This window comes from Prunus mume, linkage group LG4, assembly GCF_029339155.1.
Source record: "Prunus mume cultivar Tortuosa linkage group LG4, ASM2933915v1, whole genome shotgun sequence".
NCBI classification, from domain to species: domain Eukaryota; kingdom Viridiplantae; phylum Streptophyta; class Magnoliopsida; order Rosales; family Rosaceae; genus Prunus; species Prunus mume.
Window position 1 is genome coordinate 21,080,051 of NC_142701.1, and position 22,230 is coordinate 21,102,280.

A 22,230-nucleotide genomic window follows, 5' to 3' on the forward strand; every position below is an offset into this window, starting at 1 on the left:
TACCCTCATGGACCCTATTTATTAACTTACCTTGTTTCAGTGGGAGTCCACCAAATTTGTTTCTGTTTTACAGTGGTTGTCCACTGAATATGTTTCGTTTTTCAGTGGTAGTTCACTAAATCTGTCTCAGTTTCTCAGTGGTAGTACATCAAATTTGTTTCCGTTTTTCAGTGGTAGTCTACTGAATTCGTTTCTTGTTTCAATGATCATCTATCGAATTTGTTACTGAGTTTGTACTTAATATTGTTTTTTAGATATGAAGAGGACTCACAGAGGTAAAATTATAAATTTGTTATGACTTCCACTTTTCAATTTTGTCATTTTTACTAAGGCATTAAATTCAAATTCATTACAAGAGCATGACGAGCGTATGTTGTCCTTTACTAGGCCGCTCGTGGTGTCACGCCCCGGACCCGGGGGTAGGTGGAAATGCGTGAGTAAATAAAATAAAAAGAAAGCCGAAAGATGGGTTTAAAATTAAACTTCTCTTATAAAAATAGCTTACAACTTTACAGGAAATAAATAAAACCCTATTACTCTCATCTAATTCAGCCTCAATCGATTTAGTCCTCGTCTTGTCCACTAATTCATCTGAAAAGTTAAACAGGGTGAGGGATAAGCAACCACAGCTCAGTAGGGACATGGGACCTTACCACAGTAGATTGAAATAACTAAATTAAGTGACATGCAATCATGCAACCAAATATCACATTATTAATAATAATGCATGAATGTTCTTCATCTATTCCCGTTAATTCATATAACTAGACAAGCAGACCAGCACGTCCCATACCATGCTTATACCACTTGGTCCCGAATGCCCATTTATATGAACTAACACCCATCTCAATCATCCCGTAATTCCCCTTTTGCTAGTCATCTTGTCTACACCATTGATCTCCAAGCCCATATCACCCAATCGACAATTATACCGTCGATTTCCTAATCTACTGTGCACACGGGCTCGCCTAGACTTGGTTCCTACAATGGTTAGACTCAACTACACAAAAGATCATTCTCATTACCCTCTTTTCCATCATTATTTTCTCAACCCAACAACTCCAACCAATTACTATGACATGATATAATTATGCCAATATTATTTAAATAGTTCACAATACGTAAATATATCATATCAAGAACATTATACAATTATAGAGCTCACGAAATCTAATTAAATCAATCTCCGTAAAGGCTTCTCAAGAAATCCCTACCTCGATTCCAAAGCATTGCTCCAATTTAAGAAAATACAAGCTAAGCCCTATATCTCCTCCAAGAATTTCATCATCATCATCATCATCATCTCTCTCTCTCTCTCTCTCTCTCTCTCTCTCTCTCTCTCTCTCTCTCTCTCTCTCTCTCTCTCTCTCTCTACATGTTTGTTATATTTGGAAGTAGTAGTAAAACAACTTGTAAGCTTCCTATTTATACTAGAATAAAGTCGGCAACTATCCTTCTATCATTGGTTAATACTCTTAGCGGCAACAATATAGGATAACAACAACTTTGAAGTTATCTTTAATCTTGCAATGTCCCGCCACCTAGCAAGAATGGTAGCACCAACTCTAGCTATCAAACTCTTGATCCAACACCTCATGCTTCTTACCAAATATCCTTTAAGACTTACTTCCTAAGGTTTCAATAAAATAAAATTCATGATAAGATAGATTTATTCAAATCTATCACTCAACGTGCACACTACCATGCAAATAATATGGGTTCTTATATATATATATATATATATATATATATATATATATATAAAAACTAATAGTGAAAGTTGCACACATATATATAATGAATATAACAACATATATATATAATATAAATTAAATGGCAAAATATTAAATCTTCAACCTATATAATTTTATAAATACGGGGTTTCACACGTGGCATTAGGAGAAACAGTTGCATTGTGTACAAGACCTTCCTAAGTTTATCAAGCAATTAAGACCTTGCAGCAGATTTTAGAGGGTACAAACATACGGTCTACCATGACATATCAACGTCGTCATGGCTAACTGACTTGCTAGCATGCCTCTATTAGAACTCATATAACTTTTGTTGTTTTGATTAGTTATTGCATGTTTGTATTAGAACTCAGGGAACTTTGGAACTTTAGAACTCATTCAGATCCTTATGAAGTTTGTCCCACCAAAAAAAATATATATATAAGAAAATAAATAGAATTATTATATTTATAATCTCAATTCTATAGTGGGCGCATTTTCGTCAGTCAATTAGGATGACTGTATCTGTAGTAGTTACATTCTCCACTCCCAAAAGTTGTTGAAACGCATCCACACGCTCTTGATACCTTGAGTACAAATGTGTTACATTGCATATATCACTTTGTTCATGCCACATTCTAGAAACTGGTGGAATAGGATGATCTGGAGACAAATGAACCTACAAAACAAGAATTCATTAATATACGCATAGCATATAAAATTACACTATGTAGAGTAAACAAATGAATTCATACCTGGACATAGTGATCATCATCAACAAAACCAATGGCAATCTCATGTAGCTTGGTTTCACTTGATTGAACTGAGAATAGAAAAAATATAAGACATTAACGCATGCTTAGAAGAATTAAAACCACATTATAACATGTGGTGATAATATGCCCTATATCAGGCATGGTCATCCAACAAAAGAATGGTGCAAATCCATTACACATTATGTTCTAACATTGTTTCTTTCAGTAGGGGTGCCACCTTGTTTTTGTTCATTCAATAGGAGTAAGGTCAAAATAGCTTGCATTAAATTTGTAGTCGACAATAAGTTACTGAAAAAATAAATATATTTTGGTTCGTTCTCGCTGAATTGTAGGTAAAAATTCGGTAATAAACCACCGAATACCGTTCTATGTTATGATGGATCTCCACCGCATCTTAAGTTAATGGCCGGTCAAACACAGCTGAAATAAGTGCAATGTTTCAGTGGGATCCCAAGAATTTGCCTATCGCGTTCGGTACTGGTGTAAAGAACGCAACTAGCGACCATCATGAAATCTTAAACTTCAAAAACGCCAAAAAATAAACTCATACCTCATTCAAAGCCTCTCTAACTTCAGGCTCACCCTTCATGAATAAATACAAGATATTTTTTCACTAATATAAGCTTACAAACCTCATTAGGGTTGTAAGAATATGATGGTTTGATTAAAAAAAAAAAGTCTAACTAGGGTTGCAGGAACATATGTGGGGTGTAGTGAGCAAATTTAATTTTTATTTAAATATTTTTTATCTTAACAGTAATTATGTACAAAAATAAAATAGGTTATTAATGTTTAAAATTAGTATAGGATGCAAAAAATAAATACAAAAATAAAATAGACAGTATTTATAAAAAAAACCCAAGCCCTATTTTAGAAACACACCCAAAATTCAACTTTTTGGGTGTGTTTAAAATATAGTATAGTGTGGATGCACTCCCAAAAATAAATAATGGAGTGCCAATAAAATCATCATAAAGAAACTCAACAAAATGGACACACAGGGAAACCAAGAGAGCAGTCTAAATAAACGAGGAAAGCAGTATGGTCCGACGTGGACTAATAGTGCCACGCGTCACCTCCTAGTTTTACAGTTTATTTGTTTTTTTTTGGGTTGGTCAATCAGTTGAAAAAGTTGAAAGCCTGAAATTCTTTCGTCCGCCCTCACCGTCGTCCCTAAAGAAGCAGCCCGCAGAGTAAAACAGATCCAAATCCCAAAAATCTAGAGGAACCCTTTTTGTTTTCTTCCCAGAACCCTAAATTTTCTATCTCTGAAAGATTTCAGAGCTGAAGGAAGAAGAAGTAATGGGGGCGATTCCAGTGGTCCGCTTCCAGATCTTCAGGGCAGTGAGAGTGATAGGAGTGATAGTGGCTGCTCTAGTGCTCATCTGGACCATACGTTTCCGCGGAGGGTTGGCTCTCATCTCAGACAACAAAGATCTCATTTTCAATGTCCGTTTCTTCCCAATCCTCTTCTTCTTTCAATTTCTTTTCCTTAAAGTTTTAATTTTGATTTTTCATATATTGTCATTATATCTATTGGGAATTCATTTTGAAGCTTATTTTTTGGGCGGAAATGGTTGATGGGTTATTTAGCTCACTTCTTCTGGGTACTGGTTATATCACTTACTTTGTCATAATGCTCATATTACTGTCAATATATGCAAAAATGTTTCTGTTCTTTACAACTTTGTATCTTTAACTTGTTACGTTAGAATTTATGTAGTTCATTATCATCTTGAGCTGGAAATTGATGCTTCTTTGATCTAGGAGAAATTCCTCTTTGTAAATTAAGCATTTGGTTCATTCCCATATGACAAATGGATAGAGCATTACTCTCTATCTAAATTGTTTAACTTTTTAGTGTTCCATGAACTTATGGTTGTTTTGTCACTTGTAGGTCCATCCTGTGTTGATGGTGATTGGACTGATACTCTTAAATGGAGAAGGTAAATTTTCTGTTCTTATGGCGCTTGGCCCAGTATCTAGTTACTGATTTCTTCATAATTCCTCTCTCTCCCAGTAATCTTGACTTAAAATTGACGTGACTGCCTTAGATGATTATATACGCCAGTACAATGAGTTTAGTAAAGCATGCTAAGGATTATAAGAATGAGTTTCGAACTGTTAGTGAAGGTCACATATAGTTTCTAAGTGACCTTTTACACTTGAAGAATTTGATTCACAGACTTTCTTAGTCAATTGCCTTTGAACTTACAAGAGTTTCCGTAACTATAGTTGAATGTTAGAACTATTCTTGGTGGGTTTTAGATGTATTTAGATATTTTTCTTTTCCTGCTTTTTCTAAGAGTTATGAGAGAGCATTATGTAGATTTTTAGTGCATCTTGTTCTTGATAGCATATAGCTTTATTTCCTTTGCTTGTATGGACTACCTATATGTTTACCGAAAATGATTATGAATTAAAACCATCTCTACAATGATGCAGCCATGCTAGCATACAAGACAGTTTCAGGAACAAAAAGCTTCAAAAAACTTGTTCATCTTACGCTACAATTCCTTGCCTTTTGTTTAAGTATTATTGGCGTATGGGCTGCTTTGAAGTTCCACAATGATAAGGGCATTGACAATTTCTACAGCCTGCATTCATGGTTGGGTCTAGCTTGCCTATTCCTCTTCACCCTCCAGGTACCGTCATAGTTACTATTTCTTCTTCTTTTTTAACCTTAGAAGATAGCTTCTATCTACAATTACTTTTATCTGGTTTTCACCCCCATTTTCTTTTGCACAGTGGGCTGCTGGTTTTGTAACATATTGGTACCCAGGTGGCTCAAAAAATAGCAGAGCTACCTTACTGCCATGGCATGTGTTTGTTGGTATTTATACTTACGCCCTTGCTGTTGTTACTGTAACTACTGGTATTTTAGAAAAAGCCACATTCCTTCAAACCAACCACATAATCTCACGCTATTCAACTGAGGCTTTGCTGGTGAATTCTCTCGGAATATTGGTCGTTGTGCTGGGAGGTTTTGTGATTCTTGCTGTTATTACTCCCACCAATAATAATAGAAGCGACGTTCTCAGAGGATCAATAGAGTAAGCACAATTGTACTGTCTTATAGTTCACAAGCAGACCTAATTTTACTCTATATATGGATTGCAGGATTTTGTTATTGTCAAAAGATTAATGTATTAAAGTAACAATTCCCTTTGTTCAATTAGAGTTGAAGAAAGCTCCGTTCCTTTCTCATTGTTTGTTCTTCATTTTAATTCACATCATCTTTCTTTTCCCAATGCGTCTTCATTATTCATGCCTTGGCGGGTTCCATTGTGTTCATCTGCACCTAGAACGTGCCCTGTTCAAACAAACATTTCCACTAAGCTAAGTGGCCTCTTTGTTCTTTGGTCCATAGAATATTCTGGCTTATGAACATCAACTTATTGACCAAAAAGAAAAAATCAACCTGGGCGTTCCTTTTTCTTCTTAGAAAAAGCTTCTTGCAATAGCCTTTATATTTTTCTGTTTTGCCCTGTAAAATTGTACAAGAATAATGATCGATTGACATGTCTCCGCACGGTGGCACTTCATTGCCCGCATTAAACAATTCTACCCTCGCAGATTTGGGAGTTGGGCTTTTGTTTTTAAATCATGATCTGGTGGCTAGCGAAAGGAAGACAGATCCCAAACCATTAATAAATAAAAAATAAAAAATAAGACAGATGAATAAAAGATGGAAGCCATGAGTATGCATCCCATAATAATCCCAGCGAAAGCAAAGCATGGTGCATATACACGCAAGTACAGCATACAAAACTTCTGTCACAAGAACTTAAGCGTCTAACTTGTATCTCAATCTATGGCCAAAGAAGAAAAAAGAAATTGTCTCAATCCAGTGAGAGATCAAAAGCTAAAAAGAAACTTCTGGCTCTAGTCTTAGACTCTTATCGTTTGTTAAATGCTGCTGACACTGAATCACTGATTTCAGCATGCACAAAAATTTTTGGAGAAGCCTCACGAATCACGATCCACTTCTGAGGAGGCATTTTCATGATCACATCCATAAGTGTTCTCTTCGGTATTCGCGCACAATGACAGGCACACTTGTGGGTGGAACCTAAAATAACCACAAAATAATCAAGTCTTTTTCCCAGATAAAGTGGTGAAACTGATAATCCACAAAAGAAATCTCATGAGCCATCAGGCATATGATAAAGAACTAGAACGCAAGTTCAAAATTTGGAACATAAAGAATTGTGAAACACTGTCTGCTCTTTAGGTCTTACAACAATAATTGAAGAAAAAATTGATTTACCATGCCATAATCCGTGATTATCATTGAAACATAATCTGAAGGAAGTGCGTCATAACTGCCATTAAGAAGTCAAAACAGGACTGCACAGTTAGTAAGGGGAAATCAATAACAGGTCAAAATAAGTCATAACTGCCAATAACAAGCACATCACTAAAATGATAAACGCTTTACATCAGATTTAGGGGTTGAAGATTTTCACAATTAGCTTGACCATCCAAATAGATTTCCTCCCTGCCAGGAATCTTTGAAATGGCATCTGGATCACCTGCAAGATGTGGAACAATTACCCGAGAATTCAAGCAAGAAGAGCAGGAGACTTATCAAAAACTGTCAGAATGACCATAAATTTTTTTGATGCTAGGAGTGCATACCAAGCTCGTTGGAGCATATAGAATCAAGCTGTACCCTTTCATGAAATTTATATGCCTCACAACATACTAACACGGGTACACGGAATGCATGAGCTACCATAGCAACACAGGCAGTCCCAACCCTTGAGTAAACTGTTCCATTAGACAGCACTGAAGAAGCACCAAGAAAAACTCGAGTAACTTCGTGCATGATATAGGAAGCAGCATTTATATGAGTGTAAGTACAGCTGAGGCCCTTTCCCACCAACCTACGAAGTAAACGCTGGCCTTCAAGCTTTGGACGAGAATCTACCACCACAACACGAAACTGTTTGCCAAGCTCATGGGCATGTAACAGTAACATTTCAACTGCAGAGGATGACCCATACGTTAGAAGAACATCACCATCCCTGATTTTGCTAACTGCATGCTTTACAATCACCTTATCTGCAAGTATGATCTTCTCCGTTATGAACCGTTCAATATCTGACTGGAGAGATGCTTTTGCTTCTGACTCAGACATAGACAAAGGTAACTTGGCAATTCGGCTCTTCAGAAACCGAATTGCATTCCCCATGGTGACTGAAAGCGGCCTGCACTCGATAAAAAATGAAACATAACTACTTATTTTTGCTGTCAAATCCTCTACTGAGGTTTTTCTCAGGTGGTGTTGAATAGTCTTTAATGGCCTCTTGAAATGCTAGAAGCATGGCTATACAACGAGCATTCCCACCAGATATATCTCCTGATAAATACTGTAACCCAACCTGACATTAATACAGAAAGTAAAAATTAGACAGAACCATAATTTCACAGTTTGATCTCTGTCATAATCACACCATAACAAGCTGATATAATGTACCTTATAAACAGCAGGGTGCACGGGGTCAAGTTGGAAAAACTTAGACTCGAGATCAGGAAGCTGGGTTCCATGCTCGTATTGAGGCAAATGCCTGAACAGCTCAACCCTATTCCTGGCCTCAGTTTGCTTGACCACTGAACGCCTTTTCGCCTTCTCTACACGACTGGTATCATCATATTGCATTCGTGGATGAGGAACTTCCTTCTTTCTTTCTTTCTCCGGCAGGCGTTCACCACCACCCTTCTTCTCGGAAGCCGCCACAGATGTTTGTGACACGAGTTTCGTGGCCTTGGACGGTTTCACATTCGCTGCTGCCGAAGTAGAAGCAGTAACAGTAGCAGCAACAGAAGGTGTTTTACTTCCGTCAGCTAATAACACAATGCAAGGTAGACATTCATAATCACTATAAGAAAATAAAATTCATTGAATTCAATTACATTACTATTAAAAATTGTTTGTGATTCACGAAATGTAATAAAAGCCTAGAAAGAGTGTACCTTTTGCTGCGGCCTTAGCTGCTCTTTGAGCTTCTTGAAGAGCCCGCCTTTCGGCTTTCGTGGTTTTCTCTTTGAGAGGCTTCGAATTCCCATCTCGCTCGCTCTGCGCTTCCACTGATGCACCTCTACCTTTCTCTGCGTTTTTTCAATTTTTGGTATAGTAAATTGCTTAAATAAAATAAAACTAAATTAAATTACATTTCTGGTGAAATCAAAACAAATGGTAATAGGAAAATTACCAGAAATACCAGCAATGGGCATCTTGACCACGGAGACCGTCGTTAAGCCACTCGCGGGAACACTACTCGCCTTCACGGCAGCCGTCAGATCGAAGCCTCCGCCAGGAAACGAAGACGACGTCGTTATGCCCGCAGCCGCTCTTACCGAATTGCCCCTGAGTGCTCGACCCGGCGACATAACGACGTCGTTCAGGAACTCACCACTGCCCATCACCATTCCGTACGAGGACGACGCCGTAGGAGGCGAGGCGGGGAAGAAATCAGAAGAGTTGTTGTAACTCCCGGCGGGTATGGAGTCTCGGCGGACCGGAGAGGCGGGGACCGCAGGAAAGGGAACCGGACGGGGAGCATCGGAGTGACGTGGCGGGGGGATCATAACCGGAGAGAGTGAGTTACCGGAGGGGGAGATGTGAGAGACCGGAGGAGAGGAGGCGGCGATGGGCTCGGGCGAGGAGAAGAACCCCACTTGTCGGACCTTCGGGTCGCTGACCGTGCGCGGAGGTCGGCGAATGTCCATATGGGAATTTTCAGTCTTGGACCGAGGGTTTTTGGGGTATGGAGAGTGGGTTTTTGGGGTGTGGAGAGAAAAGCAGGGGGGTTTGTTCACAAAAATGCAGAACGCTGAGACAGAGAGACCCACGTTTTTAAAAAGGAGTAGAAGAAGAGTGCCAATTTCCCTTTCGTTTTCAGATTTTTTATATTTTGTATATTATCATTATGAAAGTAAGAACAACAATTGTGGTTGCTCCTGCCATTAGGCACTAGACACATGGTCATTGACGATGACCCATCAACGATACCCACTAGATTCGTTCTTTCAAAGTTTTGGAATATCATTTTAATCATTTGAAATTTGACTTACACCCTTCAAATTCAATTTGCTATACCTAAAACCCTTCACTTTTTGTTCCTATAAATAATACCCAATTTGTATAAGTAAAAACTCATAACTAGAATCCAACTCAGCAAGCTACCTAATTAAGCATAAAATCTGATTTATTGTACTTTTCAGATTCCAAAAATACCCTCAACTAAGGCATCATTGCATTTTGTATATTAATGTAGGAATCAATATGAAAACAGTTTTTAATTTGATTGTATATAATGACAGATGTTGAATTTGGAAAATCTCCAAATGGTTGTAATAGATGTAGGAATTAATTTTGAAACATTTTAAAAAAATTTAACAATAAATTAAAATTTAGGTAATCGGTTTGTTTAATAAAATGTTTATGTTATTTTCTTTTTATGAATTATACATGACTAATAATCCACTTTATAATTGTTTATGAATAAAACTGTACATACTAATTATGTTGAAAAAATAATGTACCTATTACTTGTTTGTTTTATGAAAAACATAATTTACCTAGTATGAAAAGTGTACATAATTATCTATTCCAAATAATGTACCTATACACATTTACAGGTATATTGTAAAATAATTTACATGTGGGTAAATAATGTACCTATATTTTATTTAAATTATTGTGTACCTATTTTTAATTATGAAAAATATACGCAATTACAAAGTAACTGACTTTGTTTTTTTTTTTTGGGTAAATAATATACCTATATTTTATATGTATATATTTATATTATATTTCATAGGTACATTATTGGATATGTAATTTACAAATTTTTTATTTTTATTTTTTGTAATTTTAGGGGGCGAGATGTGAAAGGGAATGATAACTAAAAGAAATGGGGTGGTTGATATGCTATTAATAGAGAGTATATTAATTACAATTATGGTAGTTAATGAAATGCTTGAAATAAATTATAAATAAAATATGAAGTTTGGTGGCAATGATGTAAAAACATAGAAATACTACAACCTCTTATATCCTACTAGTCATTTAAATTTGAAATTGGGTTTTATACATAGATTTATAGAGTGATTGGTATATGTTTAGGAAATAGAAAATGTAGGGATCTATATTGGACAAGCTCAATGATTGCCTAAATGTTTTATGTACATGATCACATTCATCTAAAAAGGAAAATACTTTTGCAGACATGGATTAGACCCGTTCATCGTGTCACAATGAGTTAGTCGCTTACACATATTTGAATTCTCTCCTCATATATTAATGTTTCTTACAAAATTCTTAAAAAGGGTTTATAGCCGAGCGGCCATATTTGATTTTAACACGTAGAGCCAATCGCAAGGAGGGCCATCTTTATATATATTGTATAGCCGCTCGGCTGTACTATTTTGACACGAGACCGCTAATCATCGTTTTATATGAATAATATAGCCGGCCGGCTATACTCGGTTCACTATATTTTTCTTAAATCGTATATTCTCCAGGCGGGTCAACTTTTTATATTATATAGTATAGCCGCACGGCGATAATTGGTTTTTTATTTTTATTTTAAATAGTATAGCCGCGCGGCTATACGTATTTTGACTCGTGACCCTGATCGCAAAGAGGGTCAATTTTTTTGTATTATATAAATAGTATAGCCGCACAGCTATACGCAGGTTTTTTAATTTTTTAAAATTAGTATAGCCGCACGGCTATACGTATTTTGATGATGACCCATCAAAGATACCCACTACATTTTTTCTTCCAAAATTTTGGAATATAATTTTAATCATTTGATGATTGCATGTTTTATGTACATGATCACATTTATCTAAAAAAAATATACTTTTTCAGACGTGGGTTAGACCCGTTCATCGTGACAATGAGTTAGTCCCTCATTGTCAGTCCCTTACACAGGTTTGAATTCCCTCCTTGTATAATTTAAACTATACTTTTATTTTTTTAAAAATTATACTGTTTATATTAACCAAGTTTCACATTGTGTAAATGTGAAGAAAGCTTGTTTCCAACAACAAAGTGAATCCAAAGTTAGCCTAAAATTTTCAGTGCTGATATTGTATCCATAAGCAAACTGCCTCATTTAAGAACACATGCTACACGAGAGATAAAGATATCAAGCTAAATTTTCAAAATAAAATCAAAATATCAAATACGAGAATGTAATTAGATAACGATACCCAAGACTACTACAAAGTATCTGTAACACCACATATCCATGAACTAGTTTTGAACTCACAGGGTGACTGCCAATCACATTTTAAAAACAACATTGACACAGAAGTATAAATCCATGAATAACAATCACAAGGTTACTAATCCTTCTTCTTTCGGCAATGACGTACTAGGATCACATAAAACTTGGGGCGACTGGACCCTTTGACAGCCCGAGGCGAACTTCCATTGCATGATGTGTGTCTACAGGCCGGAGGGTTTCAGATTCGCGAGGGTCTGCAATTAGCACAATGAAACATATAAAAACCAACACAACCAAAAGGTTAATGGGGCAAAACAGCGAAGCACCAAACTTCTCTTAGGCATTGTTCAAGAAAATGTGATTGGCTTAAGAAATTTGCAATAAACTGAAGTGCTCCCGTCCCATATTTTATTAAGAAGATTTAACCTTCTTATAATCTTGGTCCAAGATTCTTGGATTCTATATGCATACCCCTTCTTAGAATCTAGCTTTTATATGCATACCCTAAAATGAAAATTCAAAACATATGTCTACCAACTGAACTCTGGGGAAATCAGACTAGGGCAGTATGAAATTAAAACCACATAATCCAGTTCTAGAGATAAAAAGATTCACTAGTTTAGGGCAGAAATTTGACATTTTTTACTCAAGAAAAATTTTCAATTTATTACTTACTGATCCCTAATTGTTAAGACTCCAACTTATGAAAACATTAGACGAATTTAAACAAACTTTTCAAAGAGATAACACTGAACAGTTAGAACTTACAAAACTAATACCATTAAGTTGGTTTATGAAGAGTGTTTTCTTACCATTCAGATAATCCTCAAAGCCAAAATCATCTAACCTTCCAGTCATAGCCTCCAAACCCAGCATTGATGAAGGAATTGCTCCAGCAGGCCTCTGAAATCTGTAATTGTTCAAAGAAAAAAATACAAAACGAAGGCTCAAATGCAACTCCGAGTTAATACATTTATTGAAGTAGAAGTAAATAAACACTCAATGTTTGATGGTGCATTACTGCATGTAACACAAACAAAGATTTGATTGATGCTATAGCCTCCAGATATGTTTGCAGTATATGGACTTCAGAACAAACTCAAACTTCAAATCAAACGATTCTATAAGATCTTTGACTCATACTCAGTATGGATAAACAATAAAACTAAGTAATCACAATGAATATATAAAAACACCCCAAACTTATAACAAGTAGGTGATTTCCTTATCTATATGGTATTGCTTGAATGCTATCGAGCATGGCAAACATCATTCATCCAGTTCAAATTCACCTCAATAAAACAGATATGTTAAATGCAGAGATGGAAATTGTCGGCTCATCCCTAATAGAATTAAATTTTCAGCTGATTAGTGAGATATAAAGATGCAGACAGGGCACTACCTAAGAGCGCAATCTGTATAACGAGAGCAACACCTACAAAGACAACCGATAACCAATTTCTAAAGTAAAACTTTCCTACTCAACAATCGTTATAAATAACCAACAACCAATAATCACACAAACTGTATAAAGAGAGTACCACCTACAAAAACAAAAACAAAAATACTAACAAACTTCTAAGGAAGAAATTTCTTACTCAAGAACCCTTATACATAACCAACAACCAAAAATCACACAAAGGACCCCCAAAAAAACTATTAATTCAACTGGGTTTTAGCATAACTGGGCGTTAGAAACCATGGTATTATATATTTTAAAAAAAAAACCCAACTTGCCAACATAGCACACACATTTTCTTCTACTGTAAATCATAACAATTTAGAGTAATCCATTACAACAATTCATAACAGCAGTCAGAATTTCATACCGAGAAAGGATTTGCCTTTCGAGATCCATCTTCAGTGGAAACGCACTTCCATAAGTGTATCCCAAGACTTTCCTATTAATCTGCTCCTGCTTCATCTTTGCCTAAACCCAACGAATAATTAAACACAAATCTCCAAAACTGACCACATATCTTCAATACTAAACACGCTGCAACAAAACCCCAAGAAAGAGAGAGGAAATACCGATTCGTAAGCAGATTCGAGAGGGTGAGAGCCAACGAGGTCGCTCTTGACGCCTTGAAGTCCAAATCGAAGCGCATCATTTTGGACTCCTCCGATTTGGTGCTCTATTGTCTTCGGTGCCTCCATTTTTCCTTTCTCTTCTCCTCCTCCTTGTTCTTCTTTCTCAGCAAGCAATGTGTATTGTATTGTATAGAGTCTACAGACTTCCGCTACAAATTATAAATAGGAGAAAGAGAGTCTTGTCCCCTTTTTCTTTCGCTCTTAGCTTTAATTCTTTTTTATTTATTAATAATTTTTGTCGGGCCAATTGGGTTTCAGCAACGAGCCTATTTGGGCTCGAAAAGGGCTCATTCTGATTCAGTTGGACTTAAAACTTGTTCATGTTTGCTTGTTTGGGCTAGGTTTTGGTACTAGCCCTTGTTTTTATGAAGCCCCTTGTGTAATTACCATAGTCAGTAAAATATGGGATTGGTCGTAATATTTTCAAACTCTTCTTAAAGTCACAGGGTGAAAAATTCGGTTTGTATTTTACTTTTGACTTTTTATATTTGTATAAGTGTATTACTACAAAATATTTTTAAAAAATGTGTATTATTCTTGAAAAATACTAAGTACAATGCGCGAATAATATCAATTGAGACTAATGATTGTAGACCAACTAGCACCAATCAAATTGTTAACCCATAAGGAACTTATATAATAAGGGAGTATTTTTACTCACCACTTTAACCCAAGGTCACCTTTTTCAACACTTGACACATATCTATAAGCATAATCATAGTTACATAAATCAAAATAAAAAGTAAACCATGATTATGTATATGGACACGTGTCAAGTATTAAGAATGGTGATGAGCATGCGTCTTGAGTTAAAGTTGTGAGTAAAAATATTTCCTATATAATGAGGGGGACTTGGGGGAAATTTCGGACCTAGATTGAACAAAATGGGGGATGCATATATATATGAAAATTTATCGAATAAAGGGTTTTTCACATGTAAGCCTATAAATAGAGCCCAAAATATAGAAAAACTCTATAATATCCAAATCTTAGAAGGAAAAAAAAAACCATATAACTTTTCAAATGGGCTAAATATACCATACAACTCTTGAAAAACCTAAAAATTACAACAATCCCATAAGTGGTTTTTTTCTTTCTAAAAATCATAATGTAAGGATAATGATGGTATTTCACACATCATTCAAATTTTTTTAAAAAAAAATTACAGCTAGCCTTTTTTGGGTTTTTTTTCTTCATCAATTTATAAGTTTTAGGGTTTATATATAAATTCAATGCAAGAAATCAGATTTATTATAAATTTCTCATAAGAGGCAAAATAAGGAAGTTTTTATGGTGACTTTGATAAAGCCATCATGCATTCATTTCTTCAATTCATAGAGGAGTGTATGATAACTTTTTTGAAGTTCTAACAATAGTTTTCTATGGTAATACTGTGAAGGTATGATATTATTTTTTTCATACAAGTGGTATTATGGGTAGGGATGAACCTGCAGTGGGTTCAGTGGGGTCAATGGGGTCAAATGACCCTATGGACTCTATGGAAATAAGCTTGAAGGTCCTCTTGAGCTAACTGTGCGACCCCATGAAATGCCCTCCACCTGTTTGATATTTGGCCTAAAGAAAGGGTTCATGTTAAAGGAAGAAGCCCAAACGAGCTGGCCAAAACGAAGGTCTTTTAAAAATAAAAATAAAAACAGTTTCCATAACCCCATCTCCTCCATTGCCGTTGCTGCCAATAGTGCTGCCGTCACTAAATATTTTTTTTGTTGAACTTTTATACTGTGACCTATGAGGTAAGATTCATGGGTCCATCACTGATTATGAAAGGAGGTTTTCTCACACATACTGTCAATATATCACGATTTCTGAGACCACTAGTTTGTAAATTAAAACCCTTTTTTCACCGGGCTAGATCTCATTGACAATACAGAGGCAAGATTTGAAAATGATAAGGGGCTATCATGATGGACGAAAATAATTCCCAGCCATCAATAATTATTGAGGCATGATCAAAATGAAACTGAAAGCTTCTGGGTGGTGGGTGTGGTTTCCCAATCCTTATTATTGATGCATGCATAAAGAAAATTACTCAGGACTGACCTATGCCAATCTCTATCTATATACAGAATAGGTATAGAGGTACTAGGGCACCATACTTGAATATTGTATTAAATAATTTTATTTCTTGTTTTAGGCATTTGGGGAATTAAAAAGAAGTAGATTCTGTTGGGTATTATATTGGATATGGGGTATGTCCTCCCTGACAAAGTCGGCAATTATATTAATATTAATACACAAATCAGTCACTGTTCATCCATTTGGTACACCATATTTTATATAATTAGGTACAAGTAGTCAGTCACTGTCTGGAGCTCTCAGTCTCCAGTATTATATACGTATAGAAAATTACCAGTACAGGATCTATATTATACGTCATGCCATGGCCAATATAAGCCACACCTTCCGTCAGTCTGTAAGTAGAAAGTAAAGATCCTCTTTATTCTCACAGTGCACACAAATATCTCACTGCACAAATGTAATGAACAAATATAGAAGAAAGAGAGAAAGAGAAGAAGTTAACATCACCGCCGTCACTTCCACTGTTACAGGTAGCTCTTCAACTTCACCGTGGGTATGTATGTTTGCACTCTCTCTCTCTCTCTCTCCAAAGGCTGTTTATGCAACATGAGGCTCCTTTTTTTTAATTTATCCATCTGTTTCTTTCTTCCTTTTTCTATAAGGTGCATGCTGTTGTCAGCTTCAGTTTCATAACTTGAATCATTTTATACACTTTCCGAGCCTGGAAAGTCTCCAAATCTAGATCTCTCTGTTATTGTTTTAATTGATGATCCAGTTCTTGCATGTTGTTGGGTTTTTTTTTCTTCCCTGTTAATTACAACGATAAAAAGATTTGAACTTTATCTTCTGTTGTCTCGACCCAACAGCTCATTTACTACTTGAGAGGTAATAATCATGACCATGCAAGTCTTCTTCAATCTGCAGGTGACGTAATTTGACTCCAATTTAATGTACATTTCCTATGTCTGTTAAAGTTTCAAAGTTTGATGTGGCTTTGAAATCAGAATTGACTGTTCTAACTTTTATTGTTCTGGAAGTGTCCTTGATTTTTTTTCATATCTTCTCTTTGAAACAAAATTCCAAGTGCTTCGTCAATCCATTTTCTTTCAAATGACTTGCAAAGATTTGCTCGAGACCGACCCTCTTTTCTTGCTCTCTCTCTCTCTCTCTCTCTCTCTCTCTCTCTCTCTCTGTAGACTCTAAAAAAATTAAATAAGGACATACTTCTTAAAAATTCTGGGGGTAGGTAGAACAAAAGTTGAGTAAATTGGGGAAGGAGGCCATGGGGAAAGCTAGGGTAGGGCAGTTGCATTAGAAGATTTCAATTATCTCTGTCTACCGGACACATGTTGATACTCTTCTTGTTACAAATCTCAACTTCTGAGTGTCAGTGAAACTCATACGGTTTACCATTATCTTTGATGACTCTTTCTGTTCACACATTAGCAGAAGCTTATATATATTTAGTCATATTTCCAGGCTTATCCCACTTAGTTTTATCTCCTCCTTATATGGTATGACATATATCAGTCTAAGGCATCTTGATCAACTTATGAAACGATCGATAGAAGTCATATGATCGATCACATTTATGGGAAGATTCTCCACTAAGTATTTAAGTCAAGGATTGGTTACATACTTTTAATCTATCAACACATTTAATTATTGCAATTCAACGGCCAAGATTAGAAGTATGTAATCAATCATTAACAAAAAATACTTATTGGAGAATCTCCCCACATTTATGATAAAACTCATCCTCTGATGGAGATCTAGACTTCCTAATAAACTCATCACAGCTTCACAATGTTATATAGGACAACCTTTCACTTACCAAGAACTTGGAATACTGTAACATAACGAAGCTAGGAAGAAGGAAATTAAATCAGTAACCTTTCCAAATTTAAACAACTGGTAAGACATTAGTCCTTTCCTGATCCAAAGATGAAATTTGAATGAACTTGAATTTCTCAGCTTCTTAATGGTTTAAGAAAGCCTTGATCAATGGATGTGTGTGTGTGTACATCTCCCCTTGGACAGAAAGACAGACCTACTAGTGAGTTCTGATTGTTTTGTATATAGCATATATACATATCCCTGCTTAAATTGTGTCCTATATATGTTGTATCTGGCTAAGTTAGCCAAGCCAATGAATTTAACAGAAAAATATGTTACCATTAGAAGTGAAAAATGCTGATCATCATTTGTGGTTATGATAAGTGAATGCATAATTGAAGTGGTATATATAACTTTGATCCAGTAGTAGTACTACTCATGCATTGTTAAGTAAAACCATCTTCAATTCGATCATTCTTGTAACTCCTGGCCAACTGTAAACACAGTGGATCAGGTGGCTCAATATAGATCTATAGATAATGAGCATACAAAGAAATACATGAACAGAAATATAGCTTACACTCCAATGTTAAAAATCTGGACGATAATTCAATGTAGTCGATGATAAATTCGCAACAAATTGCCCCCCAAGTTTTGCCATAGATTTAATTTCCTACAGATTTGAGATCATGATTATTAAATCTAAAATCAGGAACAAAAAGAGCAAAAGGGTTTATACTTTTGGACAATATAAAGATATATACCGGTAGAAAGATTGATGCTGGTAATGGCACAATGAATGTTAGGGCATGGGAAGGCGCCGTTGGTGTCCCAATTTTGAAATGCATTGGGAAATTGGATGTGGCTGTTGGAACTCTGATCTGTATTTTCTGCTGACACCACATTGAGATACTTTTGCTGATTATAATTGGAATAAACTGATGAATACTGCTTCAACTTGTTTCTTTTGATGACATGAACAGACGGATCGTCCTCATGATGATGAGCTAATTGATTAGCTAGGAGGGAGCCCAGTTCCTGATTCTCAGGATGATCTCCAATATTGGCCTTTGCTGAAGATGATGACATTGTTTTACAATTATTGTTAGATTGATGGTGATCAAGCTCATTGAATAACTTCAATTGGTTCAACATCTGAGGCCTGCTCCCAGTGCACATTAATTTCTCTCTTGTCCTTTCCCTTGCCCTTGCTCTTGCCCTTGCCCTCGAGTCTTTCGTGCCATAAACATTAGCAGATTCAGATTCTTTCATCTTTTTCTTCATCATCAACATCACCTCTTTTTCTTTGCTTACTACGTTTTCCACCTCGTTTGTGTCTGAATCGACGTCATCGTCATCACACTCTGAACTCGAAGTCAAACTCTTGGAACGCCCAGTACTAGTACTGCAGGTCAAGTGTTTGTTCCGAGTCCCAAGCTGTTTGATGGCCCTTCTTGACTTGGTGAGAAGCCATTCTAGGGTTTTACTTGCCTTGTCAAACCCTAGCAGGTCTTGGAGGTCAAAGAATTGACGGGCAACATTGATGGACAGTCTAACCCTCCGGTCCCTCAAGCCCTGAGCAGTGAAGATCTTGCTGTGCCGATCTTTCTTCATCGGCGGCGCTACTATATCTTCTCTAGAAGAATGAAGGAAATGAGGAAAAATATTATCATTGTTAATGGCACCATAGTAATTATGGTAGTGATGATGATCATCAGCGTTTATGCTAGGAGGTACAGTGTTTGATGAAACTCCCAAATGGGTCAAGCTTTGAGGAAGAGGAGGTGCCATTAAGGCATTGTTATGAAGTGGAAATTGACCAGAGATGGGGTACCCTTGAATATTGTGGTGAAGGAAAATGTCTCCACTACAAGCCTCTTGGTTCACACAAGGAAAAGGAGGAGGGGGAGGAGGAGGAGGGTGGTAATTTGAAGAAGACAAGGGAAAGTAAGGTTGAAAAGGACTTACAGAATTACTATTAATATTGCTACTGCAAGATGAAAACATGATTTTTGGTTTGAAAATCAATTGACAGCTCCTTCTTGTACAATATATATCTTTGTTAAGAGAGATTCTTCATACCCATTTATATCTTCCTCAAAACTTTACCTTTTCAGACAGAGCCACTGATCTCTCTCTCCCTCTCTCTCTCTCTCTCTCGCTCTCTGCAACTTCATATATATGCATCCCTGCGTGCTCGGAAAAAGAAGGGGATGAAATATTATGAGTGAGTGAGACCGAGAGATGATGATGAATTGATAAAAACCCAAAAGCAATAATATAAGTGTGTTGGAGACAGGTGATGGACGAGTTTTTGGTTCTTTTCTCTTTGTTTTTTTCCGGTCAACTATTTCTTGGGTAGAATGTTATCCCCAGGGCAAAGTCCTGAACGTACAGTGAGTGTGCAGAGAGATATCAAGAGTGGGGGCTAATGGATAACTGGACATGGAAAGCGCACGATGTGTGGGTTTGTGCCACTTAGTTTGGGACATACACCATAACAAAACCGGGGACTGATGGGGAATTTGACAACCCCTTCAACTTTTAGACCCGTTATAACTTATAATTAATTCATCTTCAGAAAAAAACAAAGAGAATACAAAATAATTAACTAGGGTTATCTAGGGCTAACTAGGGCTAGGCTAGGCATCATCACCTGCTCCTATGGAATTTGAAAAGTGATCAGGTAATTAACAGTAGCTGGGTAAGCTAAGCTACTTTTTTCTTTTCTTTTTTGGGTAAGCTGCTGATGGTTACACAGTTACACTTACATGCACCTCCTGGCTCCTCCCCCATGTACGTGCGTCTAATTCGAATTGTAGGGGGCCCTATTTCGTTATGATCAATTATCAACAAAAAAGTTTAGGCGTATGCAAGGGATCAAATCCTTTTTGGCTTGGAAAGTAAAAAAAAGAGTCTTTAAAGCATTTACAGTGGGGAGATGTATATGGGAGTGTATGTTAAATGTACAAGTCATCGAAATCGTCTCCAATAGGGAGATATAAATGGATGTAAACATACATCACTACCATGGAGATGTAAAATAAAATTTATATTTACATCTATTTTTATATCCCTTGCAGTAGGACCCACCGAGAAAAGAGAAGAAAAATGAAGAAAAATCAACATAAAAGACGGGATCCACTACACCCCGAATTTACATCCCCTATTAGAGAAAAAAAAACATATTTACACTCCCAAAAGGTGTAAAAGGGATATAAAAGTGACTTTACAACTCCAAATTTACATCTCCCTACTGTAAATGCTCTTAGGTTTTCCAAAGGCCGTGAGTTAAATTGTTTGTGGTGGCTGTAAGCTGTACATGTGCAAATTGAAAATGTATGGATATATGCTAGCTTTTCTGCACATGCTTTTGTCTTTGACCAGCTTTAGTGAAATGAGATATTAATATCACTTTCACATAAGAAAGTCTAGAAGAGTGATTTTAGAGAGGAGGCGAGGATCAATGGAAAACAATAGTTTCGTGTCGTGTCGAGTGTTTCTTTGTGTTGTATTAGTACGACATATATAGCAAAGTGTTAGGAAATTAGGCAAGCACTAATGTGAATTCATACTAATTCTAAATCCGTAACGTTAATTTTTAGTCTAATAATACTTCTTTTTTCAAAGTTGAAAAAGCCTCACTTCAAATCATCCCTCCTTACTTGAAGTGAGATAATTTTTTTTAGGCCTACTTTGTTATTGGCACAACATTTTGCTCCCTCTCTCTCTCTACTGATGCAGGGGCCACAGCCGTTCACAGCCATTCACAGCTAGCTGTAGGAAGACGATAGGAGCATGACGACTCGGCATGGTGGCCAAAAGACATGAAAACCTTGATTTAACCCTCAAGGGGGTTTGGTTTTTTAATGTTGTTTCAAGGACAATGTGATTAGATATATTCGTACGAAGAAGATAAGGATATGTGCTCACGATGGGTGTGAATGGTTCAGAGGTAGCTAGTGTGCCATGTACAAAATCCATTAATAAAAGGCTAGCTTGCTTTCAATTTAATGCATTGGCTCTGGCCTGCAAGAGTACCTAGTTCCTGTCAAATAATAATGTGGTGGTCATTTCCTTTCCAATTCCACTACAAATGTTCATATAGACAATGGTCCATGCTCTTCTTTCTTGCACGTCCCCTTCTGATATAATTAGGAATTAGACACTAAGGTATTTGTAATTATTATTCATTAACCTCTAACAAAGGCCAATTTATTAGTTGGTATATATCTGCCATGACCACCCACACGGATGTTTGCTGCTTAATTGCACTTCACATGCTCAAAGGGCAACTTCCCTTTCAAGACAGGGAGAACTGTCCAAACCCCACTTAGGCAACTTATTCCCTTTCCATCCAAACTCATTGAGCACCAATTATATATACATGGGTTTCCGTATTGTGTACGACTTTTATTAATAATTTTGTTTGTTTGTTTTTTTAACGACTTTTGTTTGTTAGTTTGATACATATTGTATATCAAAATTCTATATGTTTACTCCAAAACCCCT

General features: G+C 36.4%; 4 protein-coding genes across 4 annotated transcripts; 1 reads left to right on the forward strand and 3 right to left on the reverse strand.

Moving 5' to 3' along the window:
* Positions 1-3,659: 3,659 nt before the first annotated feature.
* On the forward strand, positions 3,660-5,713 carry CYB-1 (cytochrome B561-1). Its single transcript, XM_008232158.2, has 4 exons — positions 3,660-3,955; positions 4,404-4,452; positions 4,952-5,151; positions 5,255-5,713. The coding sequence occupies exons 1-4, from the start codon at positions 3,809-3,811 to the stop codon at positions 5,561-5,563; spliced, it is 705 nt and encodes a 234-aa protein (XP_008230380.1). The 5' UTR covers positions 3,660-3,808; the 3' UTR covers positions 5,564-5,713.
* A 473-nt stretch (positions 5,714-6,186) lies between these two features.
* Positions 6,187-9,387, reverse strand: LOC103329704 (NagB/RpiA/CoA transferase-like superfamily protein). Its single transcript, XM_089049974.1, is given in 8 exon segments — positions 6,187-6,578; positions 6,777-6,831; positions 6,948-7,041; positions 7,148-7,769; positions 7,771-7,893; positions 7,989-8,356; positions 8,486-8,620; positions 8,725-9,387. Coding segments are annotated over 8 exon segments (1,977 nt in total). The 5' UTR covers positions 9,242-9,387; the 3' UTR covers positions 6,187-6,515.
* A 2,275-nt stretch (positions 9,388-11,662) lies between these two features.
* LOC103329661 (Proteasome maturation factor UMP1) lies at positions 11,663-13,997 on the reverse strand. Its single transcript, XM_008232159.3, has 4 exons — positions 13,783-13,997; positions 13,581-13,681; positions 12,564-12,661; positions 11,663-12,005 (listed from the first exon to the last, which is right to left on the reverse strand). The coding sequence occupies exons 1-4, from the start codon at positions 13,906-13,908 to the stop codon at positions 11,905-11,907; spliced, it is 426 nt and encodes a 141-aa protein (XP_008230381.1). The 5' UTR covers positions 13,909-13,997; the 3' UTR covers positions 11,663-11,904.
* Positions 13,998-18,106: 4,109 nt separating this feature from the next.
* On the reverse strand, positions 18,107-20,148 carry LOC148918134 (uncharacterized). Its single transcript, XM_089049615.1, has 2 exons — positions 18,483-20,148; positions 18,107-18,391 (listed from the first exon to the last, which is right to left on the reverse strand). Exons 1-2 carry the CDS (start codon positions 19,723-19,725, stop codon positions 18,384-18,386), a joined length of 1,251 nt encoding a protein of 416 aa, XP_088905741.1. The 5' UTR covers positions 19,726-20,148; the 3' UTR covers positions 18,107-18,383.
* Positions 20,149-22,230: the final 2,082 nt, after the last annotated feature.

Coding starts and splice junctions, on each gene's coding strand:
- CYB-1 (XM_008232158.2), top strand. CDS start 3,809: ATGGGGGCGATTCCAGTGGTCCGCTTCCAGATCTTCAGGGCAGTGAGA. Junction 4,453..4,951: donor GATACTCTTAAATGGAGAAG/GTAAATTTTCTG, acceptor ACAATGATGCAG/CCATGCTAGCATACAAGACA. Junction 5,152..5,254: donor TATTCCTCTTCACCCTCCAG/GTACCGTCATAG, acceptor TCTTTTGCACAG/TGGGCTGCTGGTTTTGTAAC.
- LOC103329661 (XM_008232159.3), bottom strand. CDS start 13,908: ATGGAGGCACCGAAGACAATAGAGCACCAAATCGGAGGAGTCCAAAAT. Junction 13,682..13,782: donor TCGAATCTGCTTACGAATCG/GTATTTCCTCTC, acceptor CGTTGGGTTTAG/GCAAAGATGAAGCAGGAGCA. Junction 12,662..13,580: donor GAAAGGCAAATCCTTTCTCG/GTATGAAATTCT, acceptor GAACAATTACAG/ATTTCAGAGGCCTGCTGGAG.
- LOC148918134 (XM_089049615.1), bottom strand. CDS start 19,725: ATGTTTTCATCTTGCAGTAGCAATATTAATAGTAATTCTGTAAGTCCT.